At 43.0% G+C, this 27,394-nt stretch overlaps 1 protein-coding gene across 1 annotated transcript in view; it reads left to right on the top strand.

The window, feature by feature from the left end:
• LOC117364164 (potassium channel subfamily K member 16-like) overlaps window positions 1–24,289 on the top strand; it is a 39,971-nt gene extending 15,682 nt beyond the window's left edge. The window contains exons 2-5 of the mRNA XM_033953087.1: window positions 1,578–1,701; window positions 10,825–10,991; window positions 15,454–15,622; window positions 23,388–24,289. Coding sequence (XP_033808978.1) covers window positions 1,578–1,701; window positions 10,825–10,991; window positions 15,454–15,622; window positions 23,388–23,710 — 783 coding nt within the window. The 3' untranslated portion in view covers window positions 23,711–24,289. The remainder of the gene's footprint in view (window positions 1–1,577; window positions 1,702–10,824; window positions 10,992–15,453; window positions 15,623–23,387) is intronic.
• Window positions 24,290–27,394: the final 3,105 nt, after the last annotated feature.

The raw sequence follows: 27,394 nt of genomic DNA, 5'->3' as shown, positions 1-27,394 counted from the left end.
AGGAGACAGATTCAAAACGAATGCAAGGAAGTTCTTCTTCACTCAACGGGTGGTGGACACCTAGAACTCGCTTCCAGGAGAGGTGATAAGACAGAGTTCAATAATGGGATTCAAGAAGGGACTGGATGACTTCCTGGAAGCAAAGGGGATAGCAGGGTACAGATAGAGGGTTACTTCACTGGCGAACAGGGTATGGAAGCTGTCGGTTAGGAGCACTTACAGGTCACGGACCTGGGGGGCCGCCGCGGGAGCGGACTGCCGGGCACGATGGACCCCTGGTCTGACCCGGCAGGGGCAATGCTTATGTTCTTATGTTCTTAAACTGACTTGTTTAGTTTTACAATGGGTGTATTTATATTCTGGTGCTCACTTCATTGTTTAAAATGCTGCCTTTTCCTAGGTGCACCCTCGTTGTGTGACTCATGAATTATTACTAAAAATAATATTTTTATATAGAGGAGGGGGGTGTTAAAAAAATGATCGACCCTGGGTGTCAAATATACTAGGTATGCCACTGGCACTAAGTGGCTTTATACTAAAGATTAGCACATGCTATCTGCAGCAGGTCTCATAGGAGCCTTAAGGAAAAATAACAGTTGAGACATTTAGAGAAGAATTGTGCTTTTCTTTTTCTCCAAATTAGAATGTTTGTTTGTTTCCTGGAAAGTTAACAATTTAAAAGTTCAGTCAGAAACCCAAGCGATCTGTTGCCATTTCATCCTGGTAGACCCTTCTCCTCCCTTTTATGTTTTAGGTCAGTCAGAGTCACTGCTGTGATCCTGGTGCCAGAAAACTTTATTTGCAAGGACTCCAGGGAGCCATTTCCCTCTTGTAATAGGCCTTCCCACGGTTCCTTGTCCAAAGACTGGGAACCCATGCACCAGGGCAGCTTCCGGAACCCTCTATTGTGGATACCAGTTGTACCATGACTGCCTCCTTCTCCTCAGGGGCTGAGTGTTATCTTCACATCATCTCTACTCCCACTGACCTGGGGTGTGGAAAACCTAATCTAGGAGTCAGCAGGCTGGCCATGTATCTGTGCACATTCTTTTTCTTTTAAATTAGGATTTGTATGCTTTCTTGGGAATTTCAGAATTCATTTGGATACTTCTCAAATAATTACACTCTTATCAATAGTGAGTGGGAGCTAATGGGAAACAGGGAGAAAAAGAAGAAAGGAGAAATTTTTATTTATTTATTTATTTTATTTATTTATTTAGATTTTTATCCCGTTCTCCCAATAGCTCAGAACGGTTTACAAATGAACATACACAGTGCGGAGTAACTAGACATATACGTAGTACAACAGGTTTAGTGGTTGGATTTATAGTTTTTGGAGAGAATTAAATACAGGGAGATTAAGCAGAGAGAGAGAAGGGGAAATACAGTAGTTTAATTTAAGGAAAGTTATAAGCGTATAGGTGCAATTTTTTAGTGGATAGAGTAAGAGAGGGTCATACTGGAAATGACTGGGATCCCTATAATTATCTTCTTAGGGTTCTTTCCTCCCTGTCTATAAAAGGCTCATGTATTATTTGTTAAGGATTTATCAGCGCTAATGCTCTTCCTAATTGCAGGTCATTTTTGAAGCTACGAAGCAAGGACTCTACCCTGTGGCTAATGAATCGCAGCTGGCTCAGCACAGTAACTGGGACTTCAGCAGCTCATTCTTTTTTGTGGGCTCCATTGTGACTACCATTGGTAAGCAGGCCTTTTACCTTTCTTCTGCACTGAGGATCTTTAAAATATGTGGGGCCTGATATTCAAAAGACTTATAGGGGCATAATCAAAAAAACTAAAATGTCCAAAAACCCGCCTTGGATGTCCTAATCGCCAGGACGTTCAAGTGCTAATAATTGAAACCATTTTCCTGGACATCTAGTGAAATGTTTCACCTGCTGTACGTCCATAGTTCAAGGGGGCATGTCACGAGGCATGTAATGGGCATGGTTTGGTCTGGCTAGACTTGGACGTCTTGCAGGGATAATCAAACCTTTTGCAAAATGTCCTGAACGGAACATAGACATTTTGAGCCAGACCTCTTTTGGAAGCGTCTAAGTGCCAAAAGGCTACCCATACTGATCAGATAGCCACTGGATATGTTAAGGTATGACCTCCCCACACTCTCCCACTGCTCACTGACCCCCCCCTCCCACCCACCCCCAAAAATCTGAATGAAAGAGTACATACATATCTCTAGAACAGCAGCACTTGGTATAGAAAAGCCTAGTAGAGCATCACACAAGTGTCTTAAGTAACCTGGTGGACGGGCTAGTGAACCATAGAGAGGAGGACCTAGGCCCATAAGCCACTCTAACTACTACATTTATGGTGTTAAGTATGAGCCCACCAAAACCCTACTATACTGCCATATAGGTGCCACCTGCAACCATAATATTATTGGAGTGATGGGTGAGTATTGTAGGTTTGGGGGGAGTTTTGGAGGGCTCAGCATAAATTATAAAGGGTACATGGTACCCTTTATGTGAAATTCACAGCAGTGCCTTTTAAGGTGCCCCACTGCTCTGTTGGCATGTCTATGTGGCCAGTCCATTATAATGATGGCCCCTCCCAGGTCTAAATGGTGCCGATTTCTAACTTGGACATTTATGTGGTTGAAAATGACAAATATAGTTTGATGTCCTGGCATTCTGGATGTTTTGGCAGCCAAGTCGTCCAAGTAGGTGATTTTTGGAAAAAAATAAAAAAAATTTGGACATTCTGTTTAAAAATGGATGCTACTGCCATCTGATCTTGGACGTTTAGTGGGAAATGTCCAAGTCGGACTTAGATGTCCTTTTTGAAAATGGCCCTCCACAGCTCCTAAGTTTGAGAATTATGCTCCTAAATTGGCCTTTTCAAAAATTTACTAGGCCTGAGTGTATAAATTTGTTGTCATAAATTTAGGAACACAGAAAGTAGGTGGCAAAAGGGGTGGATTTAGGGAGGGGAAAAGAAGTTAGGAACTTGGCATTGACTTTCAGCATAAGGGGGCTGATTCTCTGAAGGGCGCTTAAAGCTAGGTGCCTAACATAATTGGCAAAAAAAAAAAAAGATCATAAGAGGCTCAGTAATTGCTAAAAAAAATAATAATAATAATAATTTGATTGGGCGATAGGCTTCTATCTGATTCTATAAAAGATAGGTGCCTATCGCCTAATTCCTAAGTGGGCGTTTCTATGGATGGAGCATCACTTAGGCACCACTACGTGCAATTCTCCAAAAACTTAGGTACCTGAAATGTAGGCCTTTAAAACCCTCACCTACATTTCAGGCGCCTCAGTTTTTGCATAGCTGTTGCTAGCCACGGTTCTATAAACGGTGCCTAAGTGTGACCGACACACAGCCGGTGACTGTTTTTAAGACGCCGGCCAATTTATAGAATCAGCCCCTAGGCCCGTAAATCTAGACAAATGAATGGCAGGCCTACATTCATGAATCTAACTTTTAAACTTACACATTAAGATGAATTTTCAGCTGAGCACTTAGGGGCCTTTTTGCTCAGCTGCACTAGAAAGTGGCCTACACTATTTTTAGGGTGTGGTTTTTGCACGTGCTGAGGCCACTTCTAGCATGGCTGTAAAATAGTTGTAATTTTCTCATTAGATCGTGGCCATTAGCATGGGAGCCCTTATTGCCACCTATTTTGTAGGCAAGGATGCCTTAGCTCATCCGTGAGTAATACTTTTTTAACCAGCTGTAAGCATTCGTCAGTACTTACTGCAGCTTAGTAAAAGGTCTCCTTAGTTGTTGTTTATTTGATTTTTTAGCCTGTCCTCACAAAGGAGCTGAGAATAGGTTACAAATCAGGTGCTTAAGCATTTTCCCCATCTGTCCCGGTGGGCTCACAGTCTGTCTAATGTACCTGAGGTAGTGGAGGATTAAGTGACTGGCCCAGGGTCACAAGGAGCAATGCAGGGTTTGAACCCACAACCTCAGGGTGCTGAGGCTGTAGCTCTAGCCCCTACACCACACTGAAAAACAGGCACAAATTTGGGAGTATTGCCTAAAGCATAATATTAGGTGCTCAGCTTTCTTTGAATATTGAGCCCGTAGTTTTGTTTTCACGCCCACACTACATTTTACAACCAAATTAAATTAAAACCAAATATACATGTATTCCATTTTCTTTGTTTTTAAAACTAAATTTAAACGAAATAGGACATTTCTTTGACATTTGATGTGTCATTTCCAGTGAAAGCACAGCGGTCAGGTGAATTTTGTTGTTTTTGGAGATTTATGAACATGGGCAAAAAATTGTTTTCTGAGAATGATTAAGGTGTTCATTTTCAAAGCTGATAGAAGTCTCAAAATGGCCAAAGTAACGTCCAGGTCACAGTTTTCAAAAGGCAGAATTTGAGCAACCTGCACTTCAGTTCATTCAAATTGCAAGGGGTTTGTGTTTAGAGCAGGGAAGGGCCCAAATTTAGGATGTCCAACAGCGATAGTCAAACGGGAAGAAACATCCAGGTCAAAAAGAAGGGCGTCCTAAGTTAGATCTGTCTTGACCACATCCAGGGTATAGAAAGGCAACCTGATTGAGTAACTGACCATTGGATGGAGTAAGGCATGGCCCTTCCTTAATCCCCCAATGTTTTCTGAACCCCTTCCTGCATCCTTGAATGTGACGGTGGAATGAAAAACTAGGTTCCCTGACAACATCAGGTATCGTGGACATTCTGACCACAACAGCAAGCAGGTTTGAAAAGTAACCTGGTGGTCAGTTCAGTGGCATGTAAAGCAGGGGATCCAGGATGAAATATCACTTCAGCTTTCTCTTTTTTTTTTTTTTTTCTTTTAACCCTTTCAGGACCATAAGGATCGTAGGCCAATTTTTGTGGTTTTGACGACATTTTTATGGTAAAAAGGGCTTGCAGATGCCAAAAAATTGATTTTTTTTGTGAAATATCATTATTTTTATTTAAAAAAATCACACTTCTGGCTTATGGACAGTGTGGCAAGTGAATCTTCTCGTCAATCTAGCAACGACGCTAATGAATGAATGTCGGAACCAGTTTGTTTACATAAAGGCAGTATCATATGGAATCCGTACATATCAAATTTAGAACTGTAGACTATCCCAATCAAAATTTATAGGATTTTAAAGTTATGGGACAAATATGTCCCTTGGTCCTGAAAGGGCTAACCTTTAAAATGTAAGCCCTCCAGAAACAGAGACATACCTAAAGTACCTAAATATTAAAGTCACCTGTACGCCTGAGGGCTGTTGAGGAAGTACACATTCAGGGACAGTAGGTATTTCGAACAGATGAAGGAAAGAACACCTCGCCTTCACATATACAGTACTCCCCCAAAATTTGCGGGGGATCCGTTCCAGGAACCCCTGCGAATTTAAAAAAACCCCCACAAATGCATTTTTTCGCCTGTAAAAAGAAAGGGGAGGCAGGAGAGGGCAGCTGGAGTGCCGTCGGGTGAAGAAAATCACTCGCGGTCTGCTCCGACCGCCTCTTCCGGGAGTGAAGTCGGGCTACACCAATCAGGAGCTGCTTTGACACGCAGCTCCTGACTAGCGTAGCCCGACATTACTACAGGAAGAGATGGTCGGAGCAGACCGTGAAGGATTGAGTCCGTGAACAGCGAATTCGTGGGGGAACACTAAACAAAAAGGAAGGCAAGGAGGCGTCTACGGTAAGAACAGCTTTTGTTGTCGTTCCTTGCTGCAATGTTTTTTAAAGTTTGTTTCAACAGGTCCATTCTTTGAATATGCTCACGTTCTTTTAGTGTTTTCATTTTGCTCATGGCTTTTATTATGCCATTTCCACAGCGCCAATACAGTGTCCTCACTGCCCTCTAATTGATACCAACAAACAAGGTACATTATTCCGTTTTCTCTTCAATGACCGTGGGTCTTGTCTACATTTGGTTTTGCCAATCCGGTTTATCGGCAGCTATTTAGATTCCTTACCACTCCATGGCTGATTTTAGCCCTGTCCTTATTTCATCTGGCATCTTTGCATCTGGTTGTGCTCCACAACCTCAGCTTTGACTAGTTTACCTGTTCTGTATGGCAAGTTTAATTCGCTTTTGCTATGTACAACTATTGTCTATATCAGTGGTCCCCAACCCTGTCCTGGAAGACCACCAGGTCAATTGGGTTTTTAAGATAGCCCTAATGAATATGCATGAGAGAGATCTGCATGTAATGGAGGTGCCAGGCATGCACATCTGCTCCATGCATATTAGTCAGGGCTATCCTCAAAACCCAATTGGCCTGATGGTCCTCCAGGACAGGATTGAGGACCACTGGTTTATGTGCAATTCCTTATTTGATTGCTATGCATGTCTTTTGACGTACATGTTCACCGGCTTTTAGAATACTTTTTACAAGACCAGTTATTTTTTTTAATGTATTGTGTGTGTGTGTGTGTATATATATATATATATATATATATATATATATATATATATATATATATATATATATACACACAATATATATATAAAAAACCTGATTTTGTTAGTTTTATTATTGCTTTGTTTCATATTTTTTAGTTAGAAGCGTTTTATTGGTGTTTTTATTTATTTGTTAGTGTTCCCTAAGGAAGGCGTTGTTTTACATGCCGAAATTAGGATCCATGTTGGGACCATCTATTTCCAATAAAGACTGTTTTTTTGGCAGAATAGACGCCTCCCTTACAGTAGTTTTTTCCCCATCTCTGGAGGGCTCACCATTTAAAATAACAGAGTTGCACTAGAATATGAATGTGGATGCCTTGGACTAAAAATCCACTGCACTGACCACTAGGCTGCTCTGCAGAGACGTCTGTCTGGGGTTTAAAAAAAAAGCTTAAATGCTTTTTGCACCCGCATAGCATTTTGAGCGATAATTTTATATTTTTATTTTCCTTTCCAATCTCTTGCGTATTTGACTACACAAGAGTATTTCTTTTATTTGTTTCAGTGCCTCAGTGCCATCTACTGGATTTGACACCTTCACCCCTGAGGAAGGCTTTTTATTTGAAGCCAAAACACAGACCGTGTTGGATCTAGCAGCAAAGGAAAACAGTCTTCCTATTCATAGATATGATATATTTTAATGTACAATTATATTTAATTTCTTTTTTTTTTTTTTGCAAATGCTTTGAGACAGATATCCTTGTCCTTTTTTGGGGGCTTTCATAATTTGAACGTTTTATCTTGCAAACTGGCTTTTCATTTTGGACGTTTTCATGTATTTTCGAACAGAAAACCCCAGTGGTTGTGAGATAGGCAGGTTTTATGGATATTATGAGTGGGGTGTCCCAATTCTGACTTTGGTCATCCTTTCAGAACTGCCCCTCCACTTGTATCAAATTGACCAGGTTCCGGCAACCATTGCTAAGATTTGGTTGAATTTGTCAGTGTTCACTTACCGTATTTTCGCGGATATAACGCGCGCGTTATACGTGATTTTACATACCGCGCATACCCCTCGCGCGTTATATGCCTGAGCGCGGTATACAAAAGTTTTTAAACATAGTTCCCACCCCGCCCGACGCCCGATTCACCCCCCCCAGCAGGACCGCTCGCACCCCCACCCCGAACGACCGCTCGCACGCGCTCCCACCCGCACCCGCATCCACGATCGGAGCAAGAGGGAGCCCAAGCCCTCTTGCCCGGCCGACTCCCCGACGTCCGATACATCCCCCCCCGGCAGGACCACTCGCACCCTCACCCCGAAGGACCGCCGACTCCCCAACAATATCGGGCCAGGAGGGAGCCCAAACCCTCCTGGCCACGGCGACCCCCCTAACCCCACCCCGCACTACATTACGGGCAGGAGGGATCCCAGGCCCTCCTGCCCTCGACGCAAACCCCCTCCCCCCAACGACCGCCCCCCCCAAGAACTTCCGCCCGTCCCCCAGCCGACCCGCGACCCCCCTGGCCGACCCCCACGACACCCCCACCCGCCTTCCCCGTACTTTGTGTAGTTGGGCCAGAAGGGAGCCCAAACCCTCCTGGCCACGGCGACCCCCTAACCCCACCCCGCACTACATTACGGGCAGGAGGGATCCCAGGCCCTCCTGCCCTCGACGCAAACCCCCCTCCCTCCAACGACCGCCCCCCCCCAAGAACCTCCGACCGACCCGCGACCCCCCTGGCCGACCCCCCCACCCCCCTTCCCCGTACCTTTGGAAGTTGGCCGGACAGACGGGAGCCAAACCCGCCTGTCCGGCAGGCAGCCAACGAAGGAATGAGGCCGGATTGGCCCATCCGTCCTAAAGCTCCGCCTACTGGTGGGGCCTAAGGCGCGTGGGCCAATCAGAATAGGCCCTGGAGCCTTAGGTCCCACCTGGGGGCGCGGCCTGAGGCACATGGGCCAAACCCGACCATGTGTCTCAGGCCGCGCCCCCAGGTGGGACCTAAGGCTCCAGGGCCTATTCTGATTGGCCCACGCGCCTTAGGCCCCACCAGTAGGCGGAGCTTTAGGACGGATGGGCCAATCCGGCCTCATTCCTTCGTTGGCTGCCTGCCGGACAGGCGGGTTTGGCTCCCGTCTGTCCGGCCAACTTCCAAAGGTACGGGGAAGGGGGGTGGGGGGGTCGTGGGGGTCGGCCAGGGGGGTTGCGGGTCGGCTGGGGGGGAGGGGGGTTTGCGTCGAGGGCAGGAGGGCCTGGGATCCCTCCTGCCCGTAATGTAGTGCGGGGTGGGGTTAGGGGGTCGCCGTGGCCAGGAGGGTTTGGGCTCCCTTCTGGCCCAACTACACAAAGGTACGGGGAAGGCGGGTGGGGGTGTCGTGGGGGTCGGCCAGGGGGGTCGCGGGTCGGCTGGGGGACGGGCGGAGGTTCTTGGGGGGGGGCGGTCGTTGGGGGGAGGGGGTTTGCGTCGAGGGCAGGAGGGCCTGGGATCCCTCCTGCCCGTAATGTAGTGCGGGGTGGGGTTAGGGGGTCGCCGTGGCCAGGAGGGTTTGGGCTCCCTCCTGGCCCGATATTGTTGGGGAGTCGGCGGTCCTTCGGGGTGAGGGTGCGAGTGGTCCTGCCGGGGGTGGGGGGATGTATCGGACGTCGGGGGGGGCATCAGGCTTTCAGGATGGGGACAGACCTTCAAGGGGGGACAGGACTTCAAGGGAGGACAGTGCACGGAAGTCAGGGGGGGTGAACGGAGAGTCGGGACAGCGCACGGAAAGTCAGGGCGGGCGAAAGGAGAGTCGGGCAGCATGCGCGTTATATGCCTGAGCGCGGTATAGAAAAGTTTTTGTACATATCATCGTGATTTCTGCGCGCTATACCCCTGTGCGCGTTTTACAATGGTGCGCGTTATATCCGCGAAAATACGGTACATGGATTGGGATCTGACAAAAGTGTTGTGTTGCAGTTCTAGTTACCACGTTGAGTTCTGGAGTCTTATTCTAATCAGTGTGAGCTCTTTAAAATGTCTTACAGCCTTCAATCAATTGAGTTTATTATCTTTGCTGTATTGCTTCTAAGGTGAAACTGGAAACACATGCTCAGACATCCTGGTTTATTTGACAATTGCAGATTCAATAACAGTAAAGTCAATACAAATGCTTGTGGAAATCTGTAATCATAAATCCCCACACTACACATGTACAGCACTAGATAAAATCATTAAACAGTCACTTAAGATGATATAGCTGGTCTGATTTGAAATACTTGGATGAGTGTTTAAAATATAATCAGTGTTTGAGTATTTATAAATTAAAACATTTGAGTATTTTAATTGAGTATAAAATAATTGAGTATTTTAAATTAAAGGGGTTTTTTTTGACCAAAGATGGAAAACCTTGCTATTTACATAACAATGTGCTAGTTTCAAGCCTGGTGTGAGTAATTTTCCCTTCTGTTTAAGGATTAAAAAACAGACCTAATAATATCAGCATTTAAGCGGCCAAGTGCTGATTCCTCCCCCAGAGGTAGGGTTACCAGAGGTCCGGATTTCCCCAGACATGCCCTCCTTTTGAGAACTTGTCCGGGGGTCTGGACGGCTTTACAAAACCCGGCACTTTGTCTGGATTTTGAAAAGCCTCGTCAAAGCAGCAGGGGGCAGGGCTAGGGCAGGACTGCGGGGCCGGATTAGGGTGTTACAGGATGGAGATGGGTGGAACTGTGTGGGCCTGGGGACAGGTCTAGGGATCCAGATTTTCTGATTGGCCCAGCGCATCTCAGAGAAAGACACGGTGACAGAATTTGTCAGCATCCCCTTCCCTGCGGATAACCGCGTGAAACCATCCTCAAGCCATTGTTTAAGGTGAGAGGGAAGAATTGGAGTATGAATTGAAGAATGCTGCTGTAGAAGGACTGAGATTGAAACAGACACTAAAGAATGACAGTTTCTGGTACCCAGAGCAAATATTGTGATGTCATAATGCCTCATTCCACCAATGCCTAAGAGCCAATCACGTCAGTGATGTCACAATGGCTTCATTATCCTATACTTGGCTCACATAAGAATCAGAGTATGAATGGGCCCAGCCACTGACCCTCAAGCCTTGCATTGAAGAATGCTGGTGTAGAAGGACTGAGGTTGAAATAGACACTAAAGAAGGCATGTGATGATTTCCTGCGGTTATCCGCAGGGACAGTGACACATTCTGTCACTGAGTCATTCTCTACGCTAGCCGACTTTGTATTTGGTGCTAACTGTGATATTCAATGGCACTTAGCCAGTTAAGTGCCCTTGAATATTAGCCGCTAGTCCCTACTAAACGATTTAACCATTCAGTGGCTGGCTAAATAATTTTGAATATCAGGCAGTATATATTTAGCACAATAGTGTTTCATGTCAGGTCCCCCTTGATGCTGTGTTCTCTTTTTAAAAAATTGCTCAGAAATTGATTTGAATAAGTGTTTCATTTTCCAACAGGTTATGGAACCCTGGCTCCAAGAACTGCAGGTGGTCAGATCTTCTGTGTTTTTTATGCCTTGTTTGGAATTCCTTTGAACATAATAGTTTTGGGTCATATCAGTAAAGGTCTTTCATTATTCTGTGAAAGGCTTGGAAGATGCTTATCAAACAAGGGAATGAAAAAGGTAATTTTCCTCAAGGATAAGCGATTTTCTGTGATTATTGTGCATGTTAATATAAACTGTATAGAGCGGTTTTTGAGCATGCGATTTATAAATATAATGTAATAAATAAAACCTTAGATAAAATATGAAATCACAACCCCCCCCCCCAAAAAAAAAAACAAAAAACCAAAAAACAAGACAATCAGAAATGAGCAGTTTTACAAAGCTACGATAGCGAGTCCTGGCGTGGCAAATGTTATGCATGGGCTTCATTGCATTTGACATGTGGGACTCACTACTGCAGCTTTGTAAAAGGGACCCATAGCTATATTGAAGCTCACAGTTTTCCAGAATATAAGGTAACTTGGCACAACAGAAGCAAGCTCTTTTCATCTGATGTACAGATCAAGTCACCAATAGCAAAATACTTGGAGCGCAAAGTAAAAAATAAATTGCTCTGTAGTACTAGTTATATTACAAAGCACACTCAAATGAGTTAGAAAACTTAGACATACAGTAGATGGAAATATCCTAAAATGTGCTAAACTGATGCCTCAAGCCATCACTTGGATGGTATGTAACTGCTCCTTTGTGTATCCATACAACTGATTTTCCCACTTGAGTCTCACACCTCACAGACCGAAGAAATATCTAGGAAACTGGTCAAAATTGCTAACTGGCTATGTTCAAATAAGCTGAAACAAAATGCTTCCAAGATTGTCTCATTATTTTTTTTTCTACCAGTTGGACCATCTATTCTCCCACTATCTCCTTCTCTGTGTGGCCAGCATATTCCTTTAAAAGACAAGGCTAAGATCCTTGGAGTAGTGCTAGATTAATCAGCTTACTTTCAATAAATCTTCACAACACGCAAAAATTTTCTTTACTCTGAAGATAGATCGGGGCTGGTCAAATACTTTTTGATGTACCATCCCTTTGTCCAGTGGTACATGCATTAGTCATTTTTCATCTTAATTACTGCAGGTCCCTTTTTCATGATCTTCTTCTCATCCAAACACGTCTTCTGCAGTTACCGTAATACTTTATTGTTTATTATTTATACAAGGTGGATTTCAACATCACATACATCATTTAAAACAATCCAAAAGTAAAAAAAAACCATTCATGCATACATACTGCAAAACTGTCAGTGTAACATACATCAACAAGAACATCATAACATTAGTCTTTCAAAAAGTGAAGATGAGTTGATTGCCAATCAAATCAACAAAAGTCCGCATCATTAAGAGACATATAGGTGCCTATCTTTTGTCAATCACACTTAGGCGCCTATTGCAGAATTGCGCCTAACTTAAAACTTATGCGCCTGTAATGTAGACCAGGGTTTTAAAGGCCTATATTGTAGGCACCCAAGTCATTTAGAGAATCACGACTAGCAGCGCCTAAGTCCTTCTCAACCTCTACCCATGCCTACTTTGGAGTTAGATGCCACTAGGCACCTATCTTTTGTACAATCACACCTAAGAAGATAGGATCTATCGCTCAATTAAGTTTTTTATTTTTTTCAATTATGAACTTATTAAAACTCATAATTGGAGCCAATTTACTAATTAAATTTGGCGCATATCTTTAGGCGCCTCTTATAGAATTTCCCCCTAAATGATTAGATCATCCAGGTATGCTGTGGAAAACCCCTTAGACAATCTCAAATCTATTAAGCATTAACAGCCAAATGGAAGTGTACCATGAACTGGGAGAGGCCTTCAGGCATTCTAAAGCTGTTTTCTCCTCCACACTATGAGCTAATGGGACTTGCCAAGATCCTTTAGTATAAGATAGACATACAGTGGTGCCTCGCATAACGAACGCCTCGCACAGTGAACGCTGCGCACAACGAACTTCATGTCTTGCTTCCTACAACGAACTTCGTTTCACACAACGAAGTCGCCCGAGCTGCATCTTTCCGCGCAGGCACTGCTATTAACTGCCCTCTCTCCGCCTGGCTCCCTGTGCAGTGGCGGACCGTCGGCTTGCAGGGGCCCGGCGCCTACTGCTGATGCGTTGGGGGGGGGCGGAGCTACTCTCGCCGCTTCCCTGATGCTAGAAAAATAACAGCTTTGTTCTCTCTCACCATTGGCATTCTGTTTACATATTGAAAGAAACAGGAAAAAAAAAGCTTATCCATTAAGACCATTTTGTAATAAGTATAAACTAGTATTATAGACAGAATGATCTGCCCAAGGAAATGGACAACATTTTCAACCATGCAGGCATTTAAAAAATGAACAGTTAAGTCCCAGTTTTTGCCGCTGAGACTCTGCCCTCTCTCACTGTAAAATTAGACTCTACTTAGTCTGTCTTTAAATTTAAAAAATGTGTATTGTTTTAAAAAACAATTATGTTGTTAGATGTATCTAAATAAAAATAATAACCAAAAATTTATCTTTTTTTATGTCATCTTAGCATATTTTATGCTACAGAACGAATTATTTTTTTTTAACATGTATTGTTATGGGAAAACGCGTTTCACATAACGAACTTTTCGCATAACAAACTTGCTCCTGGAACGAATTAAGTTCGTTGTGTGAGGCACCACTGTATATGCGTTGGGCCTTCCCCAGGCTTTCTACAACTCACCACTCCACAGTTTTGGATTACTATCACATTTGAACACCTGCTTTACTTTCTAGTTTCAAGTTTCATTAAAATTTGATATAGTATCCTATTAAAAAATTTTTTCAGGTGAAATACAGAAATAAAAATTTTACAATATTAAAAGTATATGGACAATTCCAAACTAACTAGACATACTGGAACATGAAGGGAAGAGGGGGGAGGAACTACATTCCATATAGGATAAATAAACAATTAAGGTAAGAACATATTGTAATGGTAAAAAATTAAGAGTTTTTTTAAGTTCAATAAATTTTATTTTATTTATAAAAAAAAAATAGATCATGTGAAAACATATCACAATAATAAATTTGTTTACAGAAATCAATATAAAAAATGATGGTAGTAACAACAACAACAACAATATTCAGCACAAAACTAGCAGCATAGATGTACATTATTTATTATGAAAAGAGAATTTTAGGGCTCCTTTTACTAAGGTGCGTTAGGGCCTTAACGCGCAGAATAGCACGTGCTAGATCTTAACGCCAGCATTGAGCTGGCATTATTCTAGAAGCGTACCGTGCGGTGTAGCACGTGGTAATTTTGTGCGGGCGCTAAAAACGCTAGCACACCTTAGTAAAAGGAGCCCTTAATTAGAGATTTTTATTTAGTAAAATTAAAGTTATAGTGAGAAGGCAATGGCTTTTCAGTTTCCCTTTAAAGCGGTCAAATAATTTTTCCTCCCTTTATTCTAGGGGTCTGTATTGAATCTAATTATACCAACTGGTATAATTCTGGGGAATACCAGTTGCTTTCAGAGTTTTCTATGTTCCTTCATGGTTGCATGTCTTATTTTCTAAGATATATTTGCCTTGTTAGGTGTGGAAATCCTGAAAGAATTTTATTGCACTGTAGTTCCAGGTCCTGTATAAATGTTATCGTCTTTCAGATATTATAATGATAGTATTGATTTTATTCAAAATCTAGCTAAAAATATTTTGTTAAATTAAGGAGTAGGAGATTTGGTATTTTAAATGTGTTTTCTCTTTGTGTCATCTTGATTATGGAAATATGGTGTATGCAAGTGTAACCCTTGACCTCTGGTACCCTGTGGCTGGTTATATACTCGCACACAGGAGACAGCCCAGAAGACACTACATTGGTACCTTGGTTTGTGAGCCTAATTTGTTCCAGAAGCATGCTCGTAAACCAAAGCGCTCATAGATCAAAGTGAGTTTCCCCAAAGAAGATAAGGGAAACTCGGATAATTCGTTCCACATCCCCAAAACAGACACTCCCCCACACCCCCGAGGCCACTGGCGCTGCTGGCTTCCATACCACTTCCAACCGGCTTCTCTTCCCCTGCGGCACATCCTAAAAACAGCACATGTACACACACACACACACCCCGCCCAAGGCCACTGGCGCTGCTCACTTCACCCCACACCTCGGGAACCAGCTTCGCTCCCCAACGCAGCCCACCGCCAAACCCTTACTTGCAGTGGACACCGCTCCTGCCGCTGATCCATGCTGGGCTGCTGCGGGGCCTTGAGCATCTGCGCATGCTCAATGCCTTCTGGCTCCCACCCTCTCCAAGACACAGGTCTAACACAAAGCAGCAATAAACATTTGCAGACATTACAGAAGCCTCACCTGGCCACTTAAATCATTTTGAATATCGACAGGGTAGTGAGTTTTTGGTTGTTGTTTTTTTTTAATTTCTATTGCAAACCACCTTGATCTAAAAAGACTAGATGGTATATCAAACTTTTAATAAACTGTAAAATGTGACTGTAAACTGAATATAACGTGAATTGATTTTACTTCATATTTTTAAGTATGATATACCTACATGTGACATATTGTGGGTGAATCAGATTATATGCACTATTTCTTCATTTTTCAGAAAAAGGTAAAGGTACTGACTATGCTGTTTTTCCTGGTGACTGGGATCGTAGCATTTCTGGGCATACCTCCAATATTCTTCATGGGCATGGAAGGATGGAACTACAGGGAAGGGGTTTATTATGCATTCATCTCCCTAAGTACCATTGGGTTTGGGGATTATGTAGTAGGTATGAATATTAGTGTACATTTTTTTAACTGTTTCTAGAATTGTGATATGTATTATGAGATGTGAATTCTGGACCTCTAAAGAGATTTCAGTCAGTTTTTAAACTAGCCTGAAACAAAATTTAGTATAGATTTCTAGTGTGACAGAGTCAACCCCTTTCACTAGAATTCTTGTAGAGAGCCTCATTAGTATTCTTTTGCTCTGCCTCCCATCCCTCTGGGCTGTCCTCCAGTTCATCAGTTGTCTCTCTACAAACAAGATGGTAGGAGCCTGTCTTTTCTCTTCGTGTTTATTTTTCAATTAATTTTTTTTTTCCTAACCATTTGCAAGGCTTTTTGGTGCTGCAGAGGATCCTACTCTTAGGACATCTCTAGCTGTGGAAGAGCGCAGACTCTGAAGTCAAGGGTCTGCTTCCAGGAGGTAGATAGCTTTGCAGTACACCCACTTGGACAGCTTGCACTAAAAGTTCAGGGGATCAGGAAACGATCCCGTGGGAGCAGGGCTCACACAAGGTTCATTCACAGTGGACTTGAGCGCAGGCTGAGTGGCTCAATGGTGGTTTTTCCAGGATTGGGGCTGACTGCTTTCCTCCCTCCGTCTGCATGTGCGAGGTCTGGTGGGGGTTGAGGTCTCTGGCTGGTTCATTGGGCAGTCGGAAGACAAAAGCACTCTGGATTCCAGGTTTGTTTGCAGCTTCAGCACTTGCCGCTCCCAGCACACAGCATGGTACAGTGAGTAATAGGCTGACAGCCTGAAAAACAAAATTGTGAGTGTGTGTGGGATCTAGGGTTACAGTCAGGTTCCCCCACTTCTAAAATCACAAAATCGCTAGTTTTTGGCCCCCCAGAGTAGATCCCCAGGGTCATTTTTGGTGCTAAAATCACTGCCACGGTGGCCATCTTAGATTTCCCAATTTGAAAATAAAAGCCTCTATCTGCCTCAAAACACCTTGATTTTGCCTAAAAACAGGTGTAATGGACTCCACAAGCTAGGATACCTTGGATTAATGCCAGATTTGCAATGGATGGCTGTCTGAGTATCATCCGTATCCCACGAGCTGCATGGCGCATGAGGGGAGGAGCCGCTGACTTAGCTTCCTCTACTCCCCCAGGGGGTGTTAGTACCCAGATGGTGTGAGGGCCAGGAAAAAAATCCAGGTTTCAGCTGGGGAGCAGCACAAGTGTGTCTATGGTGAGGCGCTGCTGCAAAACCCCAGACACAGCCATGTGAGTGTCTGCAGGGGCTGTCTGGAAGTCCTGGACCGGGGTTTCCCCTCAACTTCATCAATATGATGTTTGAAGCTTACATGATAAGGGCTGCAAGGAACCCTTGGGGATCATGGTCATGCTGAAACCGTCGGTCCCCCCCCCAAGAGTGCAGTTCCCCAGCAACAGTACCATACGCAAGACGGGCAGGTCCAGTCTGAGGAAGGCTGAGATGAAGAGGGCTCTGTTTCAATGCCTTTATTCTCCCGGTCAGGAGATGATGCTTCATCTTTTGGGGAGGGGGGCTTCTTTAACAAGGATAGTTGACTTGACTGCCATGCTGAAGAATCTAGGGAGTATCAGTAGAATCTCCCACACTTAGTGCAGGTTGTGCTCTGGTTGATGACTTATTTGTTTTCACCTTGTTATGTATTGTAAATTGAAGTTTATCTGTTATATGTTAATGAAATGAGTAGAACAAACATGTTTCTCATGGAGAGTTCTTGCCCCTTCCCTATTCTTTTTCCTCTGGGCTGACCATCTGCTTTGGTATGAACTGAGGAACTGGAGGACAGCCCAAAGAGATGGGAGGCAGAGCAAAAGAATGCTAATGAAGCTCTCTACAAGAATTCTTGTAAGTGGGGGTTGAATACCTACAGGTTCAGGAATAAAGTGTCTATCTACTAGGAAGAAGATTACTGAGGTAAGAATCTAATCTTTCTTTATGCTATATTTACTGCACTATACCCTTTTCATGGGCTTTCTCTTTAATATGTTCACTAGAAAGTAGGGATATTACTGATAGTGGGCACCACTTGGTGCAGGCTGAATGATTTGAATGGGCAAAGGGAAGTATACTGTCAATATGAAATCTGCTCCATATCAATGGCATTGCAGTCCTAAGGTAACTGAGTAGCTATCCAAGTACTTCTGGCAGCCACTCTAGACCCAGATAATCATTGCTGGTCCCTGGACAGGGGCTATCTTTGGATGTCTGAGGCTAATTAGTCTGTGTAAGCTAGCATTTAAAGAAATGCTGACCACCACCATCTAAATATTGCCCTCAGAGTTTCAATAAATATAAAACTTTACTACCTACAGAAATAGCAAAATAACAGTAAATGACAGCAAATAAAGACCAGTTTGTTCCATCCAAAAAGATGCCAGTCTGTGCCCTATAAAGTTATTTTTTTTTAGATGTGTGAGTAATTTATGTTTTGCTTTGATTGGAATTACTCTATACCTTTATTCTATCCTGTTGCCATAAGGTATCTTCTGTCTTTATCCCATGCCTTTTTTGAATTTAGCCTCTGTTTTTGGCCCTACCACCTTATGTGAAAGAAATTCCAGGTAATCACCACCCTCTCTGTAAAGAAGTATTTTCTGGTGCTGCTTTTCCTTCCTTCAACTTCATTTAGGAGTGTAGTTACCAACGTGGGTTACCATTAAAACTTTTTTTTAATCACTAACTCATGCTAATTTAGCACAGGTCCCATTTTATGCAGTGATACCTATAATAACATAGTAAGTGATGGCAGATAAAGACCTGAACCGTCCATCCAGACTGCCCATTAGTTATACTCATTAAAAATACATGATTAAATTAACTTGTCTCTTTTCTTTGACATTTCCAGACCATAGACTGTAAAGTCCACCTGGTTCTGTCGTAGGTTCCAACTGCTGGAGTTCCGTCCAAGTTCACTCCAGCCTATCCAACCATCCCATTCTTTGCAGGACACCTACTGTAAAGTCTGGCCAGTAACGTCCTCGTATTCCAAGTTAGTGGAGTTCCCATTGATGCCCTCACCTGCCCATCCTACACCGAATCACCATATATGGGACACAGACTGTGCAAGTCTGTCCAGCACTGGCCTTAGTTCTTTAATTTATACCATTCATTTTCTAATTAGAAATCCTCTGGTTTTATCCCATGCTTTTTAAAATTCTGTCCCTGTTTTCCTCTCTATCACTTCCCTCTGGAGGGCATTCCAGGCATCCACCACGTTCTCCGTGAAAAAGAATTTCCCAACCGTGCGAGCAAGATTGGGCTTGTGAGCCTTGAAAATAAAGCCACACAAAGGTTTGAAGATGAAACAAAAATCTATTTATGTGCTGGGTGGGTGACCTGTTGCCTTCACAGGTTAAGGCAAATAAATAGTACATATATAAAGTTCTTTTTCTCTCTCTTGTGGCCTTCTCTGGTGTGATGTGGTGTGCTAGTGGTGCTTCTGTGAACTTATTAAAAAAAATGTTTTTCCTTATTTTATTTCTTTGAGGATATACTTTAAGATATTTTAGTTATGGAAGTTATTGACAGCAAGAGGCTGCATTTGAGAAAAATAGTAGCAGAGATACTGAACATCTGAGGCAGAATGCACAATGTTCCTCTGGTTTATATTTGAACTCTGCCTGCTGTATTATAAACATGCCAACTCTGCTAATGCTTGGAACACCATTCTATTTCCATGTTGTCTGATGGTGTGCCTAACGCTTCCAAATTCTCCATTAACAAAGCAGATGTTTACGTTTATAGGCCCCTGCTTAGAATTAACGAGCAATTAAGGTTACGATGAAAGAAATGCTGCAGTAGCAAAGGTTTCAGGTTTCTGTGGCAGGACTGTGTACTTAGGTATAAATAAACCAAATGAGAAGCATACCAGGTGATAGAATCTCCATGCCTGTTTGTGGTACATGTCAGTTTGATGAAGAACACCATTCACAGCCATCTTTCATTTGTACAGCTCTGTTTTTGAAAGGGAGCAAGAGAGACACTTGAGCAGTTGGATGCATTTTGCAGGATTTTGCATCTTTATTTTCTTTCATATTCAGCCAATGCTATCAGCGTTATTTGGCTTTATTTTGTCAAGTGTGGTAGTTAAATAAAATATGGATATACAGCATTGGTACCTGAATAGAATGCTGAGTGGCTACTTTTCCCAATTAGCCGTGATAGTCAGACCTGATAGCTAATCGGATGAAGTGTCCTAACTTATCCTGTTAGTGGTCTGAATATCTCCACAAATGAGATTTCTGCTCGGGCACTGTTCGGGCACATTCCAAATAGAGCTGAGGCTGTGTGTAAAAATATTCACTGGCACTTCCTGATTAATGCAGATGAATATTCATAGATTCAAAATGTGGCTAATAGAAATATCCAGATAACTGAAGCAGTTAGCTAGATATTTCCCTTTGAATTCTGGCCCATTTGTTGTAAAATCGTAACATCAGGGCATGCTAGGGAGATAAAATTCCTTATGAGGAATTTAGGAAACGTCTAAAAACACACCTGTTCCTAAAGCATCTAGGCAACTGATCCACTCATCTCTCTCCCCTCAATAGCGATTAACTTGTCCTATTGATCACTTTCTCCTCAACAATGGATTTCCTGTCCTATTAATTCTCTTTCTTCCACCCCTCTTAAAGTCAATCAATTTGTACCTTTGCTTAATCTTTTGTAAACCGCATAGAACTTCACGGTATTGCGGTATATAAACTGTTATCATTATTATTATTATTTAAGAAAGAAGATATCATCTTTCACCTCGATGCGGCCCGTGATATACTTAAATGTTTCAATCATGTCTCCCCTCTCTCTACATTCCTCGAGTGAGTATAGCTGCAATCTGTTCAGCCTTTCCTCATACGGGAGATCTTTGAGCCCCAAGACCATTCTGGTGGCCATTCGTTAAACCGACTCAACTCTCAGCACATCTTTTTGGTAATGTGGTCTCCAGAATTGTACACAATACTCCAGATGAGGTCTCACCATGGACCTGTACAACGGCATTATGACTTCGGGCTTCCAGCTGACGAAACTCCTACGGATACAACCCATCATTTGTCTTGCCTTTGATGAAGCCTTCTCCACTTGATTGGCAGCTTTCATGTCTTCGCTAATGATCACCCCTAAGTCACGTTCTGCCTTAGTCCTAGCTAAGGTCTCACCATTTAGTGTGTAAGTTCTGCATAGATTTCTGCTGCCAAGGTGCATTACCTTACATTTTTTTGCATTGAAGCTTAGCTGCCAAGTCGAGGACCAATGTTTCAATAGAAGTAGGTCCCGTCCTGCTTCATACTGTCGGGCAAAGTGTTCTTACTTACTATGTTGCATAGTTTGGTGTCATCGACGAATAATGTGATTTTACCTTGAAGCCCCCGAGTCAGGTCTCCTATGAATATGTTGAACAGAATCGGGCCCAAGACCGAGCCCTGCAGTACTCCACTGGTCACCTCCGACGTTTTGGACAGGGTACCGTTTACCACCACTCTCTGAAGCCTACCGTTTAGCCAATCCTTGACCCATGCAGTTAATGTTTCTCCCAGTCCCATCGATTTCATCTTGCTTAATAACCGGTGGTGGGGACTCTATCAAAAGCCTTACTGAAGTCCAAGTACATGATGTCTAGGGACTCCCCCGCATCCAGCTTTCTTGTTACCCAGTCAAAGAAGCTAATTAGATTGGATTGGCAGGACCTTCCCCTGGTAAATCCAGGGGAAGGTCCTACTGGCGGGGATCCCGTAGATTCTCCTCGTCTAGGATCGTATCTAATTTATGCTTGATTTAGTGTTTCCATGAGTTTACTCACTATGGATGTGAGACTCATCGGTCTGTAATTCGCAGCCTCTGTCCTGCAGCCCTTTTTGTGGAGTGGGATGACATTAGCTGTTTTCCAGTCCAAGGGGACTCTTCCTGTACTCAGGGAAAGATTGAAGAGCACGGATAGCGGCTCTGCCAGGACATCGCACAACTCTCTGAGCACCCTGGGGTGTAGATTGTCCGGTCCCATGGCTTTGTTCACTTTGAGTCTTGATAGTTCGCAGTAGACGCTGCTGGGTGTAAACTCAAAATTCCAAAACGGGTCTCCCGACCTTTCCCTTGCTTGCAACTGTGGACATATTCAGATAGGAAAGATAGAGATGGAGACTAGATATGTACATCCCAACAAGTATTCAGTGAGTAAATTAAATTAAAATTAGAATTAAAGATAAAATATAGAAAATATAGGTTACAGGTTAAATCTGTCATTGTTACAGTGCAAGATTTTTCAATACATGTTTTTTTTATTCTAACGTGACACATACAGAGGATCTTGCATCAATATATGTTTCTTTGTAATCTATCTGTTGTGGGTGGGGGTGTTAGGTGAAGAGGTATGTTTTTGTTGCTTTCCTAAAGTTGAGTTGTAACTATTTTGTCATACGTTACTTTTAGTAAGAAATTTTTGGACAAAGGAAGCCCCAGTTTAAATGCAAAGTTTATTTTATTTTTATTTTTCCTCTAACTCTACTTTTCACTTCTCTATTACCCTCCAGGTACTTTAGTTAGATTGTGAGCCTTCGGGACAGTAAGGGAATTTTTCAAGTACCTTTCTTATTTCTAATCTTAATGTATATTTTCTGTAAACCGCTTAGAACCTAACGGATGTAGCGGTATATAAGAAATAAATTACATTACATTACATTACATTACATTACATTAACAAGCTAAATAGAATTGTGGCTTGGATTGGTAACCAGTGTAGTTTAACTTAGAAAAGAACCACCCAAGACTATACCGTATACCGTATTTTTCGCTCCATAAGACACACTTTTTTCCCCCCAAAAGTGGATGGAAATAAGGGTGCAACTTATGGAGCGAATACCCCGTACCTTTTTAAAAATCCTGCCGTCCAGCGCTGTATGGCAGGGGCTTTCAGCACTCCTGCTTCCCTCAGCTGACTCCTAAACTCTCGCGGCAGCGTCAGAGCGGAGCACGAGGCAGACGCGAGCTTTTCATGCTCCTACCTTGTCCCGCTCCGCTCTGTGAGTGGCTGCCGTCGCGGGTCTGATGGCAGCCATTCACGGAGCGGAGCGTGACCAGGCAGGAAAACGGAAAGCTCGTGCCTGCCTCGTGCTCTGCTCTGATGCTCCTGCGAGAGTTTGGGAGTCAGCGGAGGGAAGGGCAGGAGCGCTGAAAGCTCCTGTCATATAGTGTTGGATGGCAGGATTTTATAAAAGGTACGAGGGGCCTGCCTGCCTGCTTGCTTTCCTTGGGGTGGAGGGCCCTGCTGGGGAGTGGGGGGCCCTGCCTGCCTGCCTCGGGGTGGGGGAATCTGTCTGCCTGCCACTAGGCCTGCCTGCCCTGTGCCCTGTCCCAGCCTACCGCTAGACCACTAGAGGGGGTACAGGGTACAGGGCAGGGCGGTGAAACAGGGTACACCATTTGATTCAGAATTTTTTTTTTCTTGGGTTTTCCTCTAAATGTAGGTTCATCTTATGGTCAGTTGCGTCTAATAGAGCAAAAAATATGGTAAATAGTGGCACTGAATATATGTATTAATTTAAGTACGTTGGTGTTTGCTGACCACTACTACTGAAAATCACCACCATGTGTCTTTTCACTGATTTTCCTCATGCCAAACTTGGGTTTCCATTAAATTTTTGGAGAGTTATTTTTCTCAGACATTCTCTACCCCTTATATATCAATTCTTTCCAGTGTTCTGTTGGTGAAAAAGAATTAAAATGGTACAGTTTAATGATATTTTTTTCAATGCATTTGACTTTCTTCTCTTGCCTTTCAGGTTCACATCCACAAAGAGAATATTACTCCTTTTACAGAGCATTGGTTGCCATTTGGGTCATTTTTGGACTGGCGTGGCTTGCTCTTCTTTTCAATTTACTCATTGCATGTTTGGAAGACACTGAAAAGAAAATTGTGGAAGACTTCCACAAAAAGGTAAGAGCCGGTAAAGGAAAGGAGAGACTCTGGCATGCAGCTCAGCACGCTAGTTCCGGTCCTGTGAAAGATGAAGTGCTATTGGACGTTTGTCACACTACAACCGTGACAGATGTCGACACGGCAGACCCTTCAAGCACAAGGAATGAAGAAGAGACAAACTCCTAATGACACGGACCTGAAGCTTTGGACTATCGAGCGTGGGATTCTCACCGTTAACAACTATACATCAGAACTATAATAGAAACATGACGGCAGATAAAGGCCAACTGGCCCATCTAGTGTGCCCATCCGCAGTAACCACGATCTCTTTCTCTCTCCGAGAGATCCCACGTGCCTATCCCAGGCCCTTTTGAGACTCAGACACAGTCTCTGTCTCCACCACCTCTTCTGGGAGACTGTTCCATGCATCTGGCAATACTAAGAAGATTAAATAGGCATGGAAAATGTAATGCCAGCTTTTAATGTACTTCAGTTCTTGAAGGGCTTAATTGTATTACATTTTTTGATGGCATAAATGTGCAAACAGAAGAGCTTCTCCTGCCATGAAATATTGGTGGCAATTCTATAACTGGGTACCTCCTGTTAGCTGCCCCAATTCTGTATGGGGCATGCCCAGTGGCGTAGTATAGAGGGGGCGGGGGAGTGGTCTGCTCCGGGCGCCATGTTGGTGAGGGTGCGGCACTCCTCCTCCTCACCACATGCAAACCCCCCTTCCCACATACCTCTAGTTGTTGCCTGCTCTTCGCAACTGTGTCGTCTCTCCTGCTGATGTCATAGGAAGTGACGTCAGTAGGAGAGACGATGGGGTCACGAGGAGCACGAAGTTCTTGTTGCTCACGGCAGTGAACAACTAGGAGGTAGAGGGGAAGGGAAGGGGGGGGGATGCGCGTGTGGTGGTGTGTCAAAATTGAGGTGTGCCCAGTTACACCAGGTCAGTGCTGGGTGTGAATGGGGTGCCAGGCATCTCGTGTAACTGTAAGTTGTGCATATATGTAGCAGCCTCACCCATGTCTGTCCCATGCTCTGCACATATGTACACTCAGTACATATACATGACATTTTAGAATAGTGTGTAGTGCACTTATGCACCCAAGTGACACTTTTTTGTGCATTTATGTGCTCAAGTCACAAGTAACTGTGTGCACTTAGTTATAGAATTCACTTTATTGTGTCTAAGAGGAAGGCAACAGATCATGTTCCTGGTTTCCATGTACCTCAAGTGAAATGGTGCGGTGACCGGGTTAGTCCACTCTTCAAGGTAATATGTAGAAATAAAACAAACTCTAAAGAAAAAAATTGGCAAGAAATGAGGAGAGGTGGACACCTCAACCCAAGTAGATAAGGTTCCAAATAAAGTAAATTTTTCATTTTTTCACTTCATTATATATTTTTTTCATTTTGTGTTTTTTGAAATATTTGAGCACTTAAGAGATAATATGATGTACTGGGTGAATTAATTTGGGCTTTTTATAGCCTTTATAAATCATTTGGCCCGTGATACTGCTAAAGGGCGTCTAACATTATTGCAGTTCCCCGATACTGAAATCTCTAAAAGTTCTCTATTTATTTCATTAATTTTTTTCAGATTTTCTTATTTGTATTAGTCTCTTTTGTCCCTCTTTCCTTATCTACTTGGGTTGAGGTGGCCACCTCTCCTCATTTCTTGCTGATTTTTTTCTTTAGATTTTTTTATATGCGGCAATTGTTTTGGTTTTTTCTTATATCTTTGAAATAAAACAAAAACATGAAAGGAAAAAAAAATAATACCTTTTTATTGGACTAACTTAATATAGTTTATGATTAGCGTTCGAAGGTAAACTCCTTCCTCAGATCAGAAATAAGCAAATGTTGGCAATATCAGTATATATAAGGGAAACATATCGGTGTCCATCCAAAGTAAGTCAAATTTCCTTTATGTGTCCACTTTATGAAACATGGCTGGTAAAGACTTCAAAGTACTTTGAAGTCTTTACCAGTCATGTTTCATAAAGTGGCACATAAAGGAAATTTGATGGACACTGTGATATTGGAAATGTTTGAGCCCTTTTTGATTAGCACATTGGTATTTTTCATAGTAACATAGTAGATGACGGCAGATAAAGACCCGAATGGTCCATCCAGTCTGCCCAATCTGATTCAATACATGTTTTTATCCTAACGTGACACATACTGAGGATCTTGTATCACTATACATGTCTTTGTAATCAGTTGGTTGTGGGCAGGGGTGTTAGGTGAAGAGGTATGTTTTTATTGCTTTCCTAAAGTTGAGTCGTCCCTATTTTGTAAGACATCTTTGGACAAAGGAAGCCCCAGTTTATATGCAAAGTTAACAAGCTAAATAGAATTGTGGCTTGGATTGGTAACCAATGTAGTTTCACGTAAACAAGAACCACCCAAGACTATACTGTATAAATAGCAGTGCTGAGTACAGTATATGTATTAATTTAAGTGCATAGCTATTCGTGGATTTCTCCGGCATGCAGCTATTTTGACGGCATAGACTGCTAAAGTTATTGAAGTTCTCTCTTATTTCAAAACCATTGTATTGTTTATTATTTTATCCAGTGCCTATCCATTTTCTGAGTGATATAGAAGTTTAGTGTTTAGATCTTGGTTTCCATGTGACATAATAATGTAGGTGGCAATAGAGAAAGTTCAATTGTCCCAGGTAGTCCAAGTAGTTATTCCTCTCCACACAGATAAGGATGTATTGGTCGGTCACAGAGCTTGGCTGCTTATAGGATATCAATCCTTATCCAGGACAGTTTTTGCCATCTTTCTCCTTGTATTTCACTCTTTGGGGAGGATACGTCTGGTATATCTATTAGCTTGTTCAGCTTAGCACACCCTCTTCCCATGCACAACTAGAAAAGCTTGTAATAGTCAAAATAGCTACTGATTCCAGTGTAGATGATGCCCAAATATGCAGTATCCTAGCACATTTTGACTTTAAGATCTGTCCAAAGTGGCTGCAGTGATCTGGTTGGCCCCACAGCCTGCCAGATACAAACATTCAAATACTTAAAAGGTATTAACGTAGAACAAAATATTTTCCAGAGAAAGGAAAATGGTAAAACCAGAGGACATAATTTGAGGTTGAAGGGTGGTAGACTCAAGAGCAATGTAAGGAAATTCTTCTTTACAGAGAGGGCGGTGGATGCCTGGAATGCGTTCCTGAGGGAGGTGGTGGAGAGGAAAACGGTAACAAGAATTCAAAAAAGCATGGGATGAACACAGAGGATCTCGAATCAGAAAAAAATTAAGGCCAGCACTGGGCAGACTTGCATGGTCTATGTCCTTATATGGCCGTTTGGTTGAGGATGGGCTGGGGAGGGCTTCGATGGCTGGGATGGTTTAGATTGACTGGAGTGAGCTTTGATGGAGATTTCAGTAGATGGAACTTAAGCACAGAACTGGGCAGAGCTTTAGGTTCTGGCCCAGCAATAGCTAAGAAGAAGGAAAATTTAAATTAAATCAGTAATTTAAAGAGTGGGTAGGGTTGGGCAGACTGGATGGACCATTTGGGTCTTTATTTGCCATCATCTACTATGTTACTATGCAATTCTGTAGCCTAATGGTTAGGGTAGCAAGATGGGAGCCAGGTTCAAATCCCATTGTGGCTTCTTGTGATACTGGACAAGTCACTTAACCCTCTATTTGCTCAAATACAGACTTCAGGCCCCTTTTACAAAGCCGCAGTAACGCTTCTTCCATGGCAAATGCACTGAAGCCCATTCAATTTCTATGGGCTTTGGTGCATTTGCCATATGAGAAGAGCTACTCTGGCTTTGTAAAAGGAGCCCTTAGATTGTGAGTCCTTCAGGGACAGGAAAATATCCATTGTAACTC

The sequence above is a fragment of the Geotrypetes seraphini genome, chromosome 7 (assembly GCF_902459505.1).
Source record: "Geotrypetes seraphini chromosome 7, aGeoSer1.1, whole genome shotgun sequence".
NCBI lineage: Eukaryota > Metazoa > Chordata > Amphibia > Gymnophiona > Dermophiidae > Geotrypetes > Geotrypetes seraphini.
Note: the sequence above shows the minus strand (reverse complement) of the source record. Positions and strands in the feature narration are given on the sequence as shown.